Source organism: Periophthalmus magnuspinnatus, chromosome 23, assembly GCF_009829125.3.
Source record: "Periophthalmus magnuspinnatus isolate fPerMag1 chromosome 23, fPerMag1.2.pri, whole genome shotgun sequence".
NCBI lineage: Eukaryota > Metazoa > Chordata > Actinopteri > Gobiiformes > Gobiidae > Periophthalmus > Periophthalmus magnuspinnatus.
Window position 1 is genome coordinate 19,695,449 of NC_047148.1, and position 20,849 is coordinate 19,716,297.

A 20,849-nucleotide genomic window follows, 5' to 3' on the forward strand; every position below is an offset into this window, starting at 1 on the left:
TTTCATGTCGTATCCTAAGACATGTAATAATGTGTGTTTAATTAGTGCAGTTTATTTCTGAACTTACCAGTGAGTAAAAGTGTCTAATGTATTTAGAGTTCAAATGTTTTTCAGACCAAAATAAAAGCACGTTTTATCTCAGGAGCATTTTCTCTGTCATTTATACATTATACACGCTTAGATGACCTCACTATTGTCTGTGCATTTCTATTGCGAGGTATAGGCAGTGCTACTGATGTTGGAAAAGTCAAGTGCTACATGTCCAGTTCATTGTGCTCTGTGTAGCCAAACAAGTCCAGTTCTGATAGATCCAGGCTATTCAGTCTTTGCTCTAATGTTATGTGACAACTCATTGTTGTTTTTAAAGTAGTAAAGATTAATGTCAGTTAGTGATGTGATAGATGTGACAGATATCATACCTTGTGAGACCCAGAGGTCACTTGGGATCCCACTAGGGCTCCGTTGAAATGATCCAGATCACTAAGGGCCTTCACCACCAGCACCTTTGCTTCTTCTGGTGAGCCATTGAATTTTATAAATATTTTACAGTGTCTGACCCATGTACCTTGGATCAGCCTTTGTTTCTTGAGTTGCCTGGCCCTCCTGACGATCTCTGCGTTCCTCGATGTCAAATGGTCATTCATGTAGACCTCCGTGCCTCTCAACATTCGTCCTTGTTTCATGAGTGCTGTCTTTTGCTTTCTGTTTATAAACCTTAGGATCACTGTTGGTTTGTCGTCCTTTCTTTTCCTTGGAAGCAGGTGACATGCCTCCAGGTCCTCCACGTTGACAGCGATGCCCCTCAACCGCAGAAAAGCCGCCACCTGTTGTTCCGCGGAGCATTCCTCGGCCTCGCTGGGCTCACCCCCGCTGTTGTCAGTGGCCACTGCTTTTGCATATGACCGGGGTTTGATCTTGAGACCCGAGATGACCACATTGTTGATCCTGGAGTACTGCTCCAGCTCGTCCACCCTCCTTTCCAGGAGCGAAATCCACGCGTCCTTCTTACTGTTTTCCTTACGCAATTGTTTGATTTCCTCCATAGTGGCCAGAATCTTTTTTTGATCACTGCGAATCGCCGCAACTTACTCGAGTGACTTTTTGAGTTCATCAGCTTCCTCTGCAGGGATATTTCTCAGTCACTTGTGGCTAACTTTAAGCAGCTATTGCCGGATGCCGGGTACAAGCCAACAGTGTGAGATGGTTCGTGTGGCTCTAACGTGTGGAAGATCTTCTTTGGTGCTGGTCCACGGAGAGACTTGTTCACAAACAGAGCTGCTGTAAAGTCTATTCTCTGAGCCACAGGAGCCAGAGACCTGAGCACAGGACACATGTGTTTGTACTTCCTGGTTCTAGTCAGGACCTGAGCAGCAGTGTTCTGGATGTACTGTTCTGTCTTAAGGCTCGTTTGGAGAGGCCAGTGAGCAGGACCTTACAGTAGTCTAACCTACTGGAGAGAAATACATGAAGAAATCTCTTCAAGCCTGGCTTTGACAGTAAACCTTTAATTTTTGCAATGTTTTTAGTTGGTAAAAAGCTGCAGATGGTATTGATTTGATGTGGCTGTTAAAGTTCAAGTTTGAGTTCATTATTACCCCTAGATATCTAGCCTGATTTGAAGTTTTTAGAGCAGACGTGTCAGAAAAATTTGGTCCTTGATATAAATATATTTGGCCCGTGAAATCATATCAAATATACATTCGAGCTGGCCCGCCATCTGACGCGACCGTATAGCACATGCATCTCTAATACTACGAATCCCAGAATGCTTTGCAAATGTGTTGGCGCCGGCTCCCACCACTTCTGTTGACTCATTAGCATCTGCTACCTGACGCCTCACGCAAATTTCATCCACCCCTTCTGAAATTGTTCAATAAATATTTAGTTTGGCCCGCGACTTAGTCACAGTTTTAAATTTTGGCCCTCTTTGAATTTGAGTTTGACACCCCTGGTTTAGAGAGAGAGACTGGAGGTGACTGCTGCTCTTTGTTTCTGTAGGGCCTGTGACTTCAATCTTGTCTGAGTTTAGCTGAATAAAACTTGTTTTTCCTCCACACACTGATCTGTTGGATGCAGTGGCAGAGTGAATCCACTGGTCCATATTCACCTGCTGCAGTGAAACATAGATATCATAGAGTGTCATCTGCAGAGTTGTGGTAGGACACATTATTGCTGCATATTAACTGGCCTAACGGCAGCATGTAGAGATTGAACAGTAGTAGTAGTAGTAGGAACTCTGAAATGACAGTATCAGTGCTGTGAGATACCTGTGGCCCTCCACATCAAAGTCCATGGTTGAGTGAACTCAACTTGGAGCTATGGGAGACGGATGATTTGAGTCGCCCTCTTTACACACCATACCTCAGTCTACAGCTGTGCACACAGCGTGAAGCAGCTCTCAGTCGTTGACAAAAGCCTACACCCTCAGTAAATAAATCGTACGTTTAATAGCATCTACTTAAGTACGTGTATTTTCATTCTGATCCAGCAATCGGTCTGATGCTCTTCTTCTGTCACTGTCACTGGAGTACTCTATCCTTCCTGTGTAAAGGTGAGCCAGACACTCGTGCCGAGTAGCAGTGGTATGATGGAGTGTGTGGCCAGATGTATAATCTGCACAGCCTACAATGGATGTTACATTTGGATGAATAGTGTAAATCAAACAGCACCAACTTTAGTTCCATGCTTATTTAGACAGAGAAATAGACTTTTATTACTGTCTCACAGACTTTAGAAATTAAAAAGAAAATAGCTTTGAGATCAAATACGCTTTTATTGACACTGGAAAATATCGCTGCGAGATGAATGAATTTGACTCACATTATTTGAGCTACTGTGCGCAAGTGCACTTAAAACACGCACACATTTTATCTTTGTGCTCTGTGACCGTAAACAAATCATTTAAAAAGCCCATTTGTGCAACATGTCCTTAATGTCACCATGATTTTTTGTCTACGGGTTGCTGCAGTGCATCTTAAATGCTTTATAGTTTACATATTTTAACATATTTTAACATTAAGAACTGTCACAGCAAGAGCATTTCTCCACTGTGAGACTAATAAAGAATACTGTTATTATATCAAAATGTAAAACTTTTGACCTTTGCGTCAGTTGTGGGCTGTGCCATGGGGTGTGCCTTGTCTGTACGAGTGAATGCCTTCAGTGAGGAGTTAGTGGAAGTGGGTAGGAAAGGGGAGGAGGAATTGGATTCAGAAAGGGCCAATCTCCCTTCACTTTGGCTTTTTGCACGTCCATTGGGTAAATAAGATGATGATCAAAAGCTACATTGACATAGTTGTGATCAAACTATCACCGTCTGCTCTCTTTCTTTCAGTTCAAACAAATATATTTATATTTATCATTATTTAATGGGTTGATTCTAATTTGTAAGACTTTTTAGACAATAAGTGCTATTTTACTATTATTTTTTACTATTATTTACTAATGCATCCATCTACATCAATTGGTGTCCAAGAGATGCTGGTGCCCTATAATGGACTAACATGTGGCTAAATCACCAATACAGTATACACAGATTTTAGTGCCTTTACTTCCTTAAGTTGCGCAGACACTTTAACTTCTTTGATTTAGCTTTGGATCATGTGTCCATTCTTGTGGCTTTAATAAAAATAAGGTTACATTTAAGGTAGACCACATTATCGTACTCTCCCAGAGTGCAGAAAAAAGTGCCAAATGTGTTTGAATATTATTTACAGTGGAAGTCCTTTAAAAGTCCTATGTAGAGGCAAGAAAAAAATCAACAAGTCTCTCAGCACAAGCGCTCTCCACTGTAACCTGGAGCGTGGCTGCAGAGCTGCAGCGCGCACCCATATACTCCCGTTTGCCTCTCCCACATTCCATAACACACACTGAGAATATTATTTACACCATTTCTACTATTAAATGGCTAATATTCCATGTGCCAAATGTTGCCTAGAGACAATAGCTTTAATACACAATCAATAAGTCACATAGAATACGTCAAATCAGCAGAAAATACAAATAAATGTCCATGCAATTTATTTGTGGCTCACATGACCATCGGATCCTGCACAACTGGTGGATTTAAACTACCGGTGTGGATCTGTCCGGGTATGCCAAAACACACCATGGAGGAGGTGTAGTTTAATATAAGTTTGACAAAGAACTGATTTGGAGCCGGGTGCGTGTGCCCTCGCATCCTCTCCTTGAGGACAGCGGACTTAGGGATGGACCTGCGCCGTCACATCATCCTTTCCCTCCCTTCCCTGGAAGGTTGACGCTGTGGGGCAACTTTAATATGCAGTCAACATTTGTCTTTTCTGTCCTGTGTCAAGTGATGAATTTGAATGGTTGAGAGCGAGATACGGCTTTTATGGTCCCTCATAGATTTGATCCAAGTGAGAGTCTCTACTTCAAATTTTCGGCCAAGGAGGTAATAGCAAAGGCTATCCAGGGCCCAATGTTGAGCTCCAATTCTTTCCAGTAGTTTGTCGATTTGCGGCATGGCTTAAGTCAAACTCAGAAACCAAGTTTAGTTTGCTCAGATGTCAGGTGAGCGATGGTGGAGGAGTGCTTGTCAGAGACTCTAGAGTGGTGTCCACATCTTCCTCCTACTTCCTCAAGTCTCCTCTCTGGACCATAAAGACTGAAACTCGGGTGGACCATTCCTTCCACAGCTTCAGCAAGTTCACAAGTAAGTATGTTTTTTCCTTTTTTCTTTGGGTGGATAATTTCATAATTGACTAGATCCATTTTGCAAACGACAGTCTGCTACTTAGCCAGAAGCTTGTTGGATGAGGATGGAAGGAAAAGTAGGACTCTCTCACCAGGTTTGAACTTGCAGTGGTGGGCCTGCCGATCGTACCAAGCTTTTAGTGTTTTCTAAGCCTCCTGCGAGTTAAGCTCCACCTGGTCCAGAAAAGTAGCCAGGTGCTTCTCCATTTCCTTCTCAGTGGTGGATCCCCCAGGTCTTGTGGAGTAAGTCCAGCAGGCCCTGGACATCTCACCTATACAGCTCAAAAGGTGAGAAGCCTATGGAAGCTTGTGCAGTCAGTAGTCCTCCCCAGTGTCAGCAACAAATCACTGCTACATGCTCGTGAGGGTCTGGTTGAAGCGCTCCACGAGACCATCAGTTTGCGAGTGATAAGGTGCCGTTTTGAGGCTGGCGATGCCAAGCTGGTGGGAGAACAGCTACGTCAACCTAGATGTGGATCTGTGAGGATCTCATCTGGAATGCTGACAGCGGGCACAGAGATTTTGGAGAGTGAAAACACTTCTGGGAATTGGGTGACAGAGAGGACTAAGATGTACTGATAACCACTGCTGTTTTTCACTGACTGACTGATGTGGATGGATGCATTAGTAATAGTAAAATAGTACTAACTGTAAAAAATAAAAAAAAGTTCAGAGGCCAGAACTGAACATTAATATAAATATATTTATTTGAATTGAAAGAAAGAGAACAGGCGGTGACAGCTTGATCACAACTATGTCAATGTAATTCTTGTTTCATATATGAGCATCTATCTAGGAGATGTTTATTTCTAAATCCTCAGATGAGAGAGTAGGTTATTATCACAAATGTGTGTCTATAATGTTTCTGGAGGTTTCAGGGACAAAAGGAGTAAAACAGATCGGGTGAAAATTGTAAAAAAGATTTACTCACACTGTGGTTACCACAATAATTATCAGAGACTGTCACACATGGACTTAAATGAAAGACAAAATGATACCAAACACAATAGTTTACATCATTATTTGATAGGCGGCACATGGACTAAACCAAAATTTGCACCTGTGTCAAAAATGTTTCAACACAATTTATGTAAATTTTAGAGGCTGATAATTATGATACCGCTGAAACTCAGAAAAGTCTATCACACCAAAATATAAAGCTTAGATATGGAACTTTTCAAAAATCAGTGATAGCTTTTGCAACCAGGGTGGTACCGAAACTTTGTCTGGCCCATGGACTAACACCTGTGAAAAACTGTGAAAAAAACACGTAATATTGTCCATTCTTGAACCATTTGTGGGTTAATATATATAATCTCAGGAGACTTGGTTTTCTGTATTTTAGCTTAACCAATGTCAATATATTCCCCTCTTTACCATTGGCGGGTGTCAAATTGGTAAAAAACAGGGACACCTGGGACATTTCTTGTATATTTGGATACATCTATTAGGACATGGGACACTGTATGGAACCTAATATAAACCTATGTCATGGTTTATAGTAAAATGTGCTTTACAAAATGTGTTGTTTGAAGAAAACACAGCCTGTTTTAACAGAAATTCTACATCTCAAATTGTGGATAATATTTAACACAATTATTCAGATCCTGGCCTTTTGCATTATGGTGTTCAAATCCTTCAGTGAAAACTCACGACTGCTGTCATATGCCATCTGGCTGCTCTCCCAAGCAGTCCAGCTTTGTGAAGAGTGGCACCGACTGTAGTCTTTCCAGAAAAATCCCCTGTAGCAGCCAAGGAAAACTCCATAGCTCAGTTACATGAGTCCTTGAATCTCTGTCACCTCCTGTTGTTACACCTCTTGATTTGTGCTTCAGTGTCCAACGCAGAAACACTGCTTTTATGTTGCTTTTTGCTCTCATGGGGAGAGTGAGGGAGTGTCTTTAAGTTTTTTCTTATACAGGAATACCATGAGGCAGCAGATGCACAACACAGACTGAGCATGTGCTGAGAGAGTTTTCATAAAGTTGGGCAATGTATGGAACAGCAAGTAGGCGCCATGCCTTTTCACTACAATGTGATGAACAGCAATGAATGAAAAAAATAAATAAATATATATATATATATATATATATATATATATATATTCATTCGATGGACACACACATTTGACACATAACACATGATAATGACTGTATGAAAAAGGTTTCTTGAAGCTGATACAGAGGACACTCAGCCTTGCTTCTGTTACAGTCGCACAGATAAATGCAGTGCAGATGCCATTAATAAGCATTAGTCACACCTTTGGATTGAGACAAATTAATAGTGGAAATTCATCATTATTTTGGATTATACTGTATTGGTGTACAGGGTTCAAACATGTCTGTAGCAACATTTCATGTGCAAAAGATAATATGTAGAGAAACATAACTCTGTCTCAATATTTGAAAGCTTTGGTGCACATTAGTACTAATGGGTGCTGTGATCAATAGTTATGTGTCTGGTAGAATGCAGTGAAGTTGTTAAAACAATGTTACACTAATTGAAAATCTTTAGGCCCAGTAGCTCAAATCGGAGTCCATCATTAAGTGTTTGCTCATGGCTGTCCCCACTAAGCCACAGGACTCCCTTAACTCTAGATTTGAGCTCAATATCAGGTAGGGAGAGTCCAGTAATTAGAGATGCACCGAAAATGTCCTTTTTACCCTCAAAACATAATTTAATTGTTACATGGTGTTAGAAACTCTTATGTATCCGTCCAGTGACTACTCAAAAGCTTCGTATGAATAAAGGTTCTGAGACATTCTGGGTCAACTTCATCCTGTAAATTGTCTTATTACATCCAATTAAAGCCCAACCATATCAATACCAGTATATCGGTGCATCCCTACCAGTAATCCATGTATCCCCTTTTAGGATTATTGCATAGGCTAGTAAAAAAAATATCAAAAACTCTTTATCCCCTGGAGAAATGGGAAAAGTTACATAAAGAAGCTAGGAGGCAATTAATGCTGTATATTTCTACGGTTGCGATGCTCTAATATTTTTTCTCTGTATTAGATTGTCTTTGGCGTACCTACGGAAGAGACAAAAGAAAAACATGACTGAACTCAAGAGGAGACAATCCCATCCCGATTTGAACTCTCTCCCCAAGAAGCACAAGGTGGGTTTTTATTTTACATTTCACTTATTAGAGGCACCTTAAAATTTTGGTGGGAAACTATGACCTCATTGCAAGTGACAGAAGCACTAGTGAAACCACAGATGGTACACTTTGGCTGCCTGCTGACAGGACACACACATTACACAAGAATAACATCATTGGCCAGGTCTGCAAACATGCTGACCTGGCCAAATTCATCCTTTTAGATGTGTCCCTACCTGAGCTTGTGGAAATCTGCTACGCTGGAAAGAATTGTATTCATTTTATGTAGAAATACGGGACTCGAGCTTGTTCGTTTTTGTCTGTTTGATCATATAAATCATAAATCAGACATGAGATACTTTACGATTATTTGGTTAATTGATAAATATAATTATACGGGTCACAATATAATCATAACAACTACATGTAATAATCATTTTAGAAGCAAAATAATTTATTTCATTAGTGATTTCTATTCAATCTACATTTAAAAAGTAAACCTGATGGATGTAAAGTGCTTTTTATTTAGGTGTTTATGCCCCTTTGACTCATTTTATCATCAAGAAAGTTTGATTTCATGAAGCTGGTGTTTGGATCTATTTAGGGATGCACCGATCAGATACTCAGCTTCTAAATATCTGTTCAGCCAGTATCTCGGTTGGACATATAAATTGATGTAACAAGATAAAATTTACTGGTTGTACTCAGCCCAGAAAGTCCCATGTTTATACAAAGTTGTTCCATAGTTTTTTGAGGGATAAATAACACCTACAGAACACATTTGTATCAGTTATATCTTATTTTATTTTTGTTTAAAGGGAATAAATGCTGTATTCAGTTTCTGCGCTGGTCTCAGTTGATATTGGGTAGATACTTAATACCATAATATCAAAATCATATCAGAAATGAAAAAAGCTGCATCCCTAATTTAGACCTTATTTGATGAAAGTGAATTGTCATATGATCCAAATCTAAAATCCAAACACTAAAATTTGATATTGTGACATTTTGTTTCACCAAAATTGAAGGATTGACTCTCTCTCCACCAACTCTTCCTATTGTCATTTGCCATAAGTGAGTGTCGGTATAGAAGTTCATGTAAATGTGTGGTAAACTTTGGTGGAAGCGATAATTGCTCTCCTGGTGTTCGCTCTGACTTTGGACGTGAGGGTCTGCAGGGACTTTGTGAACAGGCTCCTTCTAAATTGACCTTATTGACTCCATCTCTATCTCTTTCTTGTGGCAGAGTGCTTTTGGCAGATCTCATTAAGGCCAGACATTGCATCTCAAAGAGGCTTATAGTGGAGCTCCCAAAGGCATTGCATCTCTTTAGCAACATCTTCAAGTTCTGGTTCAATCAGAAATTTTAAGGACGTGCTTCTTCTTTTGCAGGCAGGGTTTGAGCCAAAAGGGTACAATAATGAAATAGACTCAAGCGGAGACAAAAGTTGCACTTTTTTTTTGCTATGTTTATTATCATGGAATGTATCTCAGTAATTCTGTGGTCCCAGTAAACCAGCTGTTTAACTTTTATTGGAAATACTTTACGATTATACAAATGCAATGGCCTGAAACAGATGTATAAATAAATAATTGTGTGTTTTAATGAAAAGAAAACATAGAAAAACAAATCAACACAAGTGACTAACTGTAGGAGTTTTTTATTGGATCCTAATGAAGCCATCCTCATCATGAGACAGGAGCCGTGGTTCAAGTTTCATTTTCTTTAAACACAAAAAAAACCTTGCTGTATCTAGTTCTGTTGTATTTCCCAGAGTCTGTTTCCCTTCCCTCTTAAGCATACAGTAAATACACAAGCGTAGTTTTCTCTTGTAGATCTTGTGACAGAAACTGACACGGTGCTCTGCCGAGCATGAAGCAGCAGAGGCTCAGAGAGAAAAGGGCCAGTTTAAAGTGTCACTGAAATAAACAACAAAGTGTTAAACAACTGAATATTCTGTGCCATTTCACAAAATACCGAAACTAACAACATTGCAGTATACTCTTACAAGTCCCGTCTCTCTCCTTCGCATACAGAGCTCTTTTACCTCTTGTTCTTGTGCTAAGTCTAGCATTTTAGTACCTTGTTACCGTTCGTTGTTGCTGCTATGGCAAATCAATGTGTATCGATAAGATTCCAGAGACACAGGCCTGAAGTTTAAATGAAAGTTTGACATTCGATGTGCATGAGTGTTTACTTGTTAGTTGTGGTAGTGTAGTAAAAATTGCACTTCTTCTGTTAATTTCCGAAAAATGTAACATCTTAGTCATGATAAATACTCAATTACATTTGCTTTTTTTCCACCTTAAATTTGAAGCACTTTGACCAAATTGACCCATGCATTGTACGAAACCATAGATTAGTTTGTGGCATATTTATCAGTTTTAAACCTTGTTGCGGTCATGCAAATGTTGGTTATAAATAATCATAAATGTATAATTGATGTCCTTCTCCTGCAGTGACTTTTTGAATATTTTACTCAGAGGTCTCAGTAAAACGTATAATTTAGTCACCTGATTTACTCCTGGCTTCATCACTGAATTGAGGAAAATCATCCAAATATTTAACTGTGTAAAACATTTATTGCAGGCTGCCTGACAGAGGCCTTCGGGCGACTGAAGAGGAGCTTTGACAGTATCTTATCTGGGAGACTGAGCCTGCAGTCAGTGAGGCCCCTCTGGCATCATGTAGGTGAATGAGCTACAACAAAGATCATTGACTCACACAGCATGCATGGGGACTGCTGGATCTCTAGGAACAATTTAGAAATACTTGCTTATTACTACCAGGGACTGAGCGGGAAAGATGACATCGAGGTCTGGTGGAAATATTAGCCTCTACTAAGAGCTTACCTGTGAGTCATATTATGCTAAAATGAGCTTTGTAGTTGTTTCATTCACACTTTGAGTACCGTTAAACTGCTCTACACACCAGTGCCGTATAGAGTTTTAAGCGATTATTCTTTTTATCCTAAATAAAACTTGACTGTCCCTGTTGTCCTATTGTTGCCAGCAGAGGGCACAGCAACTATTAAAGACTGTTAACTCTGGATTAGCATCAAGCCCGATTGATTTTGTCACATACTATTATTTTACCTTAGTAACCATAAATTATAACAGCAAAAGTACAAATAAAAGTGAATAAAGAATCATATGTGAGCATTGGCTTACTGGTAGTACTTGTTCTGGTAATCGAGTACAATATTAGTCATGTACCTGCTCTTTTACAGTACACATTTTCAGTCATCTCTACAGCAGAAAGAGCAGTTAAAGTACACAGCCTGGACCCAAGTTTTACTACTACTATTTAGGGCAGTGTTGTAAAGCCCAGTGGTGCATGTGGACTGACGTGAATTGACAAAGGTTTCATTTTTAGCCCAGTTGCATACATTTTGAGAGTTTTGTGCTACGCAGTGGCAGCTCTTTCTCAGACATATGTCAGCGTGTTTGAAATGGGGATCAGTGATAGTTTGTGGAATATGTGCAGTAGTGTTGTGTAGAAAATAAATGAAATCCAGTGCCAAACTAAAGCCTTTTGTTCACTTCATAAAGATAATTCATAATCGAGGAAAGTTAATCGATAACCTGAGGTGCTTTTGGGTGTTTTGAGCTTTAATTTGAGGTCTGTCCATTCTCTGATGACTGAGAAACACTTGTATGTGTCCTCTCTCTGCAGGTTAAGGCTTTGGCAGTCCAGGTTTAGTTGTGATTGTACAGGGCATCTTTAAACTGTCACTGTATGTTTGGAGCTGCTATATGAATCCTCTAATGCTCCAGCACTGTACTTTTCATTTAACAATAAAAAAAAAAAAAAAGAATAGTTTTTGTCAGACTAAAGTTCTGTGGATTCGTTTGCAGTTGTCACGTATCATTGATGATTGATGACATCATAATAGTGTTTTTAGTATAAAAAAAGTTTTAAGCATAGGTATACTTGAGTGGATACCGTGACTTCTTCCTGTGGTTTGTGTGTTGATCCACTGTCACACAGGTTGGTTTATTTTAAAACTGGAGGTCAAGTTTGGTCGGGTGTGGACATGTCTGTCTGACTTGTCAAGACTCCGCAGACGATACTTCTGAAATTCAACAGATTTTCAGTTCCTACTCTCACTTTCTGCCAGACGGTTATGCACGTTCAAATGTTATTGCATAAATTACCAGATGTGCTCATATCTGGCATGAATGTTTGTCTAAATGATTTTTTAAAACGTATAGCTTTCTTTAATCATTCCACGCAAGCTTTTTATTCTTAGAAGTTGTTTTGGTGTTAGATGTTTGTAGGTTAAAAATACAACACTTGACCCAGAAGTGCACCTGCATAATAAGAATGCATGGTAAACAATCTTTTCAAAGTTGTTAGCAAATGAAGATGTTTTTTTTTTAAAGCAGACTTAGGTTGAAATGAGGAGACGCTGCAAATGTGAACAATAGACGTGACCTCCAGTGTAACCATTTGCTTTGTTGGTTAATATGGGAGTTGCTGTGTGTTTGGTGCATGCTCAGAAATCTTGCTGACTCCGTTAATGCCCTACATTGTTTACATTGTAGTCATCAAGCAGGTGGGAGAGCATCATTATTCTGTGTCGGAACCTGCAACAAGAGAGATGGCTTCTGATGAAAACGGAAACAAACATGAACATAACTAGTGATGTGACTTTCGTGAACAAGTCAGCTCTTTTAAACGTTTCCGTAACGTGAATGGTTAGCTCCAGAACTCATTTTTTAAAAGACACGCATCTTTTAATCTTTTAATTTGTCTTCATTTTTACACTGATTTACCCTGAACCAACACAAGAATCAGCAGAAGCAGAGTGAGAGTGAGAGCTTTGTGCACAAAAACATCCTTAAAACCGTAATAACACTTAGTTTTTAAATGATTATTATTAGATTATGCATAATTCCAAAGCGTAAACACTCTCCCACTGTCAGTTTGAACCATTTAAACACATTAAAGCCTTGGTCGATTCTCTCTGTGATTAGTTTGTTTGTTAAAATGAGTTCTCACTTTGGGTTCTGTCATATAAATAAATCGTCTTTTGAACGGCTCTTTGAAATGAAGGGATACAAAAGATTCGGATCCCGTAAAAGAGCCGAAAGTCCCATCACTAAACAAAACATAAACGAACCATTTATTTAAAAACGGAGTTGGGTTGTGGTGAAATGCCGAATATATTCTGTCATGAATATAATGTGGTCTGTTCAATGCTGTACCACAATGGTGCTTTTTTCTGTGGGCGGATGAAACGTGAGACTCCTGCTTTTTTCCGGTATAGTGACAGTCTTTGACACATGTAGATCTTTATTTTGTTTTGATCCAAAATACTTCAGTCAGAGCGAGTCCATAGGCCCGTCACATTAACTAATTATCAAAATTTGTTACAGAAAATATGATAAATTATAATGACAACACTTAACTATAAAAAGCTTTCTGTTAGTGCAAAGAAAAGACAATATTTTTTTTTATTTTTTGAATAGTTCTAGCTGTTTTATACTGAACAATACGTCGAGAGCGTAACCATTGTGCCAGGCCAATTGATATTCAGACGAGTTTTGAGATATATCCCCATTTGGAGTATATTTCTTTTTGTAAAATAAATCTAAGGGGATCAGTGAAACATATCAGGTCAGTTTTAACAGCGTAGTGCACATTTCAAGTTGACAAAGGAGGTTTAAAGTTGCTATAAGATGAACCACTTTGCTAATCTGCCTTAACAGTACATTCACTTTCAGGGCTTTAATCGCTTTCAGTTGTTTCTCATTTGTATCTTCCTCCCTGTACTCCCTGTAATATTTGCTCTGTGCGTTGTGTAGCGTTGTCTCGATGCAAAACATTTAAATTTGATTGTCATACCAAAAAAACAGGCTTCATTTTGATAGGATTAGTACAATTCTAATCGTCAATGATCAGCTTGCCTCATTTGAATTGTTTTAAATGGCTCACTTGTCTCACTACTACCGCTATTAATATCGTCTTTGTGTTGTTTCTTATGTGATTGTGCGCAAATGATGAATTTCACTTAATAAATAATAGTGTTTTTATACCATGTGGTCATATACTACTCCTTATATAGCTACAAATCATATTAAAACTGTTCAGTAAAGGTCAAACTTTTGCCTTACGTGATTTTTTTCAGTGTGAATATTTTTAAACGGGTGTCTAGTTTCAGTCTCCATTAGTGTTTATCTTGTTTACATAGGAGTGAGCGGTGAATTTGATTAACGCCACCCCATTAGGACTTACCTGAAGCATAAATCACACGTTGCCTTCTTAAGATCAGTTGTGGATGCTCTACATTCGTAAACTATTCACTCCCGAGTCTGACTCTCTGACAGCAGTGCAGCTCAGAGGAGATGGGCCCTTCATACAGAATAGCTAATACAGCAGCTACCACCAGCTCGCACGAAGAGTAGTTCCCCAAATCCTTGTCTTGTCATTTCTCCCAGGTTTAGTCTCACTTTTATCTTTGATGTTCACTGTATCCGCTCTAATGCAGCATTCATGTCTCTTTATCCAGTGTGTACCTGCCCTGACTCAGCAATAGAACTCTTCCCTCTGTGCAGGTCTGGAGGGCTTCACTTAGACGGAAGGTACAACTTTGTCGACATTTTACTGAGGCTCTGAACAACCTTGCGATATGAAAGTGGGGCTGCATGAGGAAAGAGAAATGTCACAAACATACAGTCATTTGAAAAAAGTTAGTACACCTCAGTAGAGATAAGATATGAACCTGTTTTATACTGGTCAAAGGCTGCAAGTGTATATTTTGCATTATTAGGGCTACTTTGTTTTAGTTTGATTAATAAAAGGAAAGGAAAAAATATATATATCAGCCCCAGACCAAACCAGAATTCTTTGCTAAAAAGGTGAAATGGCTGTGCAGAATATTTAGAAAACAAAGTAAAGGAAAAGGTTCATTGTAACGCGAAACCATGTCAAAAATCTGTCTTTCTCAGAGCGCATTTAAAACCCAACTACAAGGATGTCCCATAATAACTCAGATTCACATTTAATTTGAACACCTGGAGACCCCAGTGGTACCAATGCCATGACGGGCCAGTGGGCACCCGATGCTTCAAAGAAAACATTCTATTGACTAGCCAGACCTCGGGTAGTTGTGTTGTTGCTTTGGCGTCTCTTCTATTTCCGCAGTTTTTGCAGCCCTGAGGAAATTGACTTCCTTGTCTTTTTCATTTGCAGAAGGCTCTTACCAGACAAGCATACACGAACCCAAAACCTTGCTCGTATATTATAATTGTGTCCCTTCATTATCCTGTCCAAAAACTTAAGTCTGATCAGTTACTTAATATGATTTTCAAAAGATGTTCTCTTTGTGTAATGATTATTTTCTTTGTCATACGCTGAGGTTTTGGTGATTTTTAACATTCTACAGATTTGCAAAAAAAATAAATCCAGAAGTTTGTTGTCACTGCTTACTTCTTCTTCTTCTGGACTTGATAATTGATGTTCTTGTGCAGTTTGTGTTGTATGCAAAATAATATAGTGTTACTTTGAATTCATTCCAGCCTTATTCCATCCACAGTATTTTGATTGTGTTTTTCAGATTTTTGTTATTGAAAAGTTAGCAAAAATCTAAAAACTACAAAGTTTAAAGAGTGAAATATTTTAGACCAGTGGATCTCAGACTTTCCACGCCAAAATATATTCCTTTCCAAGTACCACCAGATCTAAACCTGATCTATACCAGTGTCACCGAATGGAAAGAAATAGATGCAAGAAACCAAATAACAGTCATATTTACTGCAAGGTTTACAACCAGAGTAATAAAATGCTCATTTGGAATAGTCGTAATTTTAATCTTTTTATAATTTATTGTAACTCCAAACAAAAATAATTTCTACAAAAAATATTTAAATGATGTAATATAATATTCATAGTGTTTTGATAATCTTTTCTTTCTCTTTTTAGATTCAGATAAATTAATCTGCTTCCTGAATACTGTGTGAAGATTAAATCTCGTTAAGTGTGGCAACAATCACTCATTCTTATAACATCCATAATAGTGAGTAAGTTTTAATAATTGGTAACCCTGACTATATAATGTATAATCTCTGCTGTTGGTGGGCACATAGATACATTTACTTAAGAATATGTAAAGTTGCAGCAGAAAGAGAATGAAATGAAACCATGTCCCACTTCTAAGAGAAGAAATAAAACCTAAGTAATAGAATATATTGTACGCCTCAGCAGCAAGTTAAATTGACCTTGCCTTTAAGACTTATCGCGACAAGCTGGTTACTGATTTGCCAGCCATTAAGAGCAGTCTAACAACGGTCCCTAACTCAAACAGAAAAACACAAATGTCCTGGTGGTTACGACAGCCATTCCCTTTGAAGTGTACAGTGGTGCAGGAAGTGTTGAGTTGATGCTTTTTGGTTTGATGTACGTAGCTCCAGCGCTGAAATAAAGGGAACAGTGGTTGGCATGGTTTCTTCCCTTGGTCTGCATCTGTTCTTGTTGAGGTCACTGCCCTGTTAGTTTCCGTCACACCTGAGCACACACTCGTGTGATAACAGTCTTGTGAGGTCTATGTACCAGTGTGTCCAAAAAAGCGTCTTGGGCTATGTTTCTGACGTGGCTGTGCGCTTAGTGCTGCAGTGCATTCTCAGGAGGGGCAGCGTCGGCCCTCGTCCCCAGCCTCAAATACACTCTACACACACGTACTGGTGTTTGGGGCTCAGTGGGGGCTTAACGTGGCCAGCAGGTGAGTTAGCAGAGTGCAGAGCAACAGCAGAGCTGTGGAGAGGTGTAGTGAGGATGCACTGTTGCAGTCTTTGCCCGCCTCACAGCGGGACTGTTGGCACAGCACACCTTTAAACTCTGGAGGACATATGCACTTCTGGTTCTGGAAGCATGTTCCTCCATTCTGGCAAAGAAGCATCTCCTCGTCACAGACATTAGCTACAAAAGAAAAACAGGGTCAGTGTTAATGTACTTTATATAATACTTTTTTGTAGCTCAGTGGGCTTTGTGTTCTTGCTATTTGTGGGTCAAGTCAATTCAGCTGGTGGTTCGCCCAACACGTGTTTGATTCAAGCTTAAATTATTGTTCCGGCCAATGATAATATGATATTAATTCAATGATTAGATAAACAAATGACATCATTAGAGTGCTATAAAAAGCATTAGGGAGACACAGAGTTGCATAGATACTTGACCTAGATGCTGTGGGAAAGAATAGAGAAGCCAGCTCTGATGACAGGGAATAATTACACATGGCCAACACAGCAGATAATTGGCTACACTGTTGGATGCAGTTGTTACGCTTAAAACATACAAACTTAGAATGCTAAATAAATCAGTCAATTGTTTGGATATTAAGTATATGTGTAGGAGGTAGGGCCTGGGAGAGGAAGGTGAGTCAGTGTAATGGGGTTAAAGCGTGACAGGGTCATCAATTAAAGCTACAGCTGATGCAGCTAATGAGCTACATGATACATTTCCCCAGGAGTAAAGAAAACACACGTGGAAGCACAAGCTGGGCCTAAAGTGCATGCACAAAGGTCCTCCTCCGTCTCAGCCTCTGTACACACATTACTTACTGGAACAACCTGGTTTCCTGTAGTATGAGTAGTACAACAACAGCCTGGTAAGCATCAGTAGTACTTACAGCCTTGTTTGCAGTGGTATCAGATCAGGAGTACTTACTGTAACACTTGAACTGAATTTAATTTATTTTTGTAAAGCCCCAAATCACAACAGCAGCTGCCTCTTAGGGCTTAACTTTCTTCTTTGCAGTCATATCAGTAGTTTTTACAGTAGTAGTGGTACTTACAGTATCAGCCTTGGTAGTATTAGTAGTTCTTACAGCCTTGTTTGCAGTAGTATCAGTAGTACTTGCAGTAGTATCAGTAGTATTTGCAGTAGCAGCCTTGTCAGTATCAGTAGTACTTACGGTAACAGCCTTGTTTCCAGTAGTATCCGGCCACACAGTCATCGCATTTAGCCCCAGTAGCTCCCTCTTTACACTGACAGAAGCCTGTGCCGTTACACCGGTCGTGGACTGAGCCCATCTGGTTACAGTTACACTCTGAGGAGGAGAATATTGTTGTGTGAGAGGGGTTTTTATGAATAAAAGTCTGTATTACAAACTTATTGGTATTGATTCACATTTGGAGATTGTCAAATTGAATTATAATTGAATAATCTTTGCAGTTGTTTTGTGTTTAATTGAACATGTCGATAGAATTTTGTAGTTAATATTATACACAATTGCGTAATACTGACAGAAGTTGTATATATTTATTCGAGGCACTACAGAGAAACCCAGTGCACTGACCGATGCAGACACTTTCATCGTCGAGCTCAGCAGAGGCGTTGCGGTAGTATCCCAGCCTGCAGTGCTGGCAGTTCTGGCCCCTGGTGTTGTGCTTGCAGCTCACACAGGTGACGATGTTCAGGTAGTCGATGTAACTGCAGCGGTTGGAGTGGCCGTAACACTCACAGTCTGTCACATCAAACATTCAGTCATGACACTAGAAGTACACAATGGTCTTTTGCATTTACAGATTGTGTCAGATTTACTTGGAGAGATCAGTGAACAAATGAATGGTGTTGTGTGTTTTTATGACTGTTGATTCTCAGTCTATATTGGCTCAATAAAGAAGGGTCACTCACTCTCCATTACCAGCCTCTCACAGGTTTGCTGAGTGTGCTTGACTGCTGCACTGCCCTGATTACAGATGGGATTTCTACTACTATCGTGTCCACAGCTCACTGAAGAGCTTGATCTCAGCTAGTCTCACAGCAGGCATGTTAAATGTGTCTTGGAATGTACTTGCATTAGATAACGATACATAACTAACATTTATTTTTATCATTCTAAATATATAATGAACCTTTTGGCTTTTTTAAATGAACTAAGACACAATTTTGGACATTTTAACCAACACAGCCAGTGGAATTTTTAAAAAGGGCTATTCTAAAACCCTCGTACAATTGTCTTTGCTGAGGCTGCTCCTAATGAAGGCATTATTAAGCTTCAGAAGTTGTCAGTATATGCTGCGAGGCATCATTGTCCTCTGAAGAGGTGTTTACCAGCCATGTTTATGCAAATACATATCTAAATGCATATTAAAAAGTGTGAGTTTAGCTGTTTAATCAGCAGTCACATTATTATTATTTTATTATTGTTTGGTTGATGATGCTAGCTGAAATATTAATGAGACGGTTTAAAGGCAGCCAGGGAAAGGGCCAGTGTAAAGTGCCTCTCTCAGCACTGAGGGAGGTGTGTTCAGGCGCTGGGAGAAGTGCCTAATTAAATATAAATGGCCAATTACTCCACAGACGAGGACATTGTTCCACAAATGAATGTTTCAAGTCAAGATGCTGCTTTATTGGTGTTTATCAATTGTGGAGTGTTAAATGTGAACAGCGTATTGTGTTGACTGACTGTATCAGTCACTAGAGTGGATTTTATTACTGAGACAAGTGAACAGTGTGTGGTTGTGTGTGTGTGTGTGTGTGTGTGGTGGGGTGTGTGTGTGGTTGTGTGTGGGTGTGTGTGTGCGTGTAGTTTATTAGTGGTGTAGCTACTTACCTGGACCATTTAGACAAAGAAAACACGACAGGGACATGAAGAAACATGGGATGAAATGAAAAACATAAAACATGCAAGGAAAGGAATTCCTCCACAAGCATTTTCATTAAAGACAAATTGCCCTGAGATTTTCTCTTTTATCACAACATAAAGAATCCATCTGGTCCGGTCTTACCTTTGAAATCATTGTATATGATTCCAAACAAGCGCCTGGCCTGCGGCTCTCCCGAGATCAAGAGTGTGAGGAGCCCTTGAGGGACAAAGGAGCTTTTGGTTTTACATGTAACAGACACACAGTCCACTCTAACCTGATGTGCTGCATGTTCACACAGCTGGAGCAAATGACCTCTGGCCATAGGTACATTAAAGAAATGGCCACATAAGGATAGAGTTACTCTACATAGATTTTATACTCATGAGACCCAACTGAAATGATGTAACACACAGTGCATAAAGAGTTCATTTATAGTGTCGCTTTCATAACTATTAATGTTTAAAAAGACTGTACTAAACACAACTTAACCCGATTATGTTTGTTGTTGTGATAACAGTGTTTAGGGGAATTGCACCATGTTTTTAAAACAGATTTATAAAATGTGACAAAGGTCGAGTTGGCCAAGTGCAGTATTTTTTATTTTTACTCGTGATTTTTGTATTTTATGCAGACCTGCAATTTCTGTGCTTAATATGCGCATACATAATAGTAATCCTTCAACATCCTTTTATTTATAATTCATAGCTGTGCACTGCTGCATGTCATTGTGTATAATTCAATATGGCTTTTCTCTCCTCTTAACTTTCTATTAGAAAAAAATAAAAATTAAAAATTGGACATCAATGACTTTGGACCGATGACCAGGAATCAAGTCATCAGGGCCACTTTACTTTTGTAACATTAGACTTACTAGATTTATTCATACCATACAGTAAAATGTATTGTATTGTGTTTCTATTTAACCATCTTCAGGATGCATTATATAGACAATACATTCTCTCAATAAGCATTAGGGATGGAACAACCTCCAGATCTCTGTGTATGATACGATCACAGTATTTACTCATGATAACTGCACCCGAGTCTCAGCGTTTGACCCAGCAGTCTCTGGCCTCGTGTTTAATGTTTCTAACTCGTCTATGTTAACTAACTAATACTCCTCAGTGTTAACTAACACAAAGTGTGGAAGTAAATCGTGAGTGCACCAGGGAGCTATCATGGGCATATGCTTAAAGACGTTGGCACTGTTGTGCATCCTCATGTTGTTGCTGATGGGCCTCTCCTCTGGCTTTGGCCTGGAGAAACATGGTGTCAATGGAAAGCTGATCTATCTATCAAATTTCTTTTTTCTTTGCAGGCCTTGCCTGCAATCTCACAACTACCAGAGAGTGTCTCTGCCAAGTTCTGGAAGCCAGGAATCGGGAAAACCAAACACCACAAAAGAGGAAGATGGGGAGGCGTGTGGAGGAGACCCAAG

The 20,849-nt window shown here is 39.3% G+C and overlaps 1 protein-coding gene and 1 long non-coding RNA gene across 2 annotated transcripts in view; one reads left to right on the forward strand and one right to left on the reverse strand.

Moving 5' to 3' along the window:
* Positions 1-7,811: 7,811 nt before the first annotated feature.
* Positions 7,812-20,849, forward strand: part of LOC129457382 (uncharacterized) — a 46,581-nt gene continuing 33,543 nt past the window's right edge. Inside the window, exon 1 of the long non-coding RNA XR_008649216.1 lies at positions 7,812-7,837. This is a non-coding gene — a long non-coding RNA (uncharacterized LOC129457382). The remainder of the gene's footprint in view (positions 7,838-20,849) is intronic.
* ntng2b (netrin g2b) overlaps positions 15,585-20,849 on the reverse strand; it is a 48,265-nt gene continuing 43,000 nt past the window's right edge. The window contains exons 6-8 of the mRNA XM_033989440.2: positions 18,118-18,285; positions 17,734-17,868; positions 15,585-16,739 (exon numbers count right to left, since the gene is read on the reverse strand). Coding sequence (XP_033845331.1) covers positions 16,516-16,739; positions 17,734-17,868; positions 18,118-18,285 — 527 coding nt within the window. The 3' untranslated portion in view covers positions 15,585-16,515. The remainder of the gene's footprint in view (positions 16,740-17,733; positions 17,869-18,117; positions 18,286-20,849) is intronic.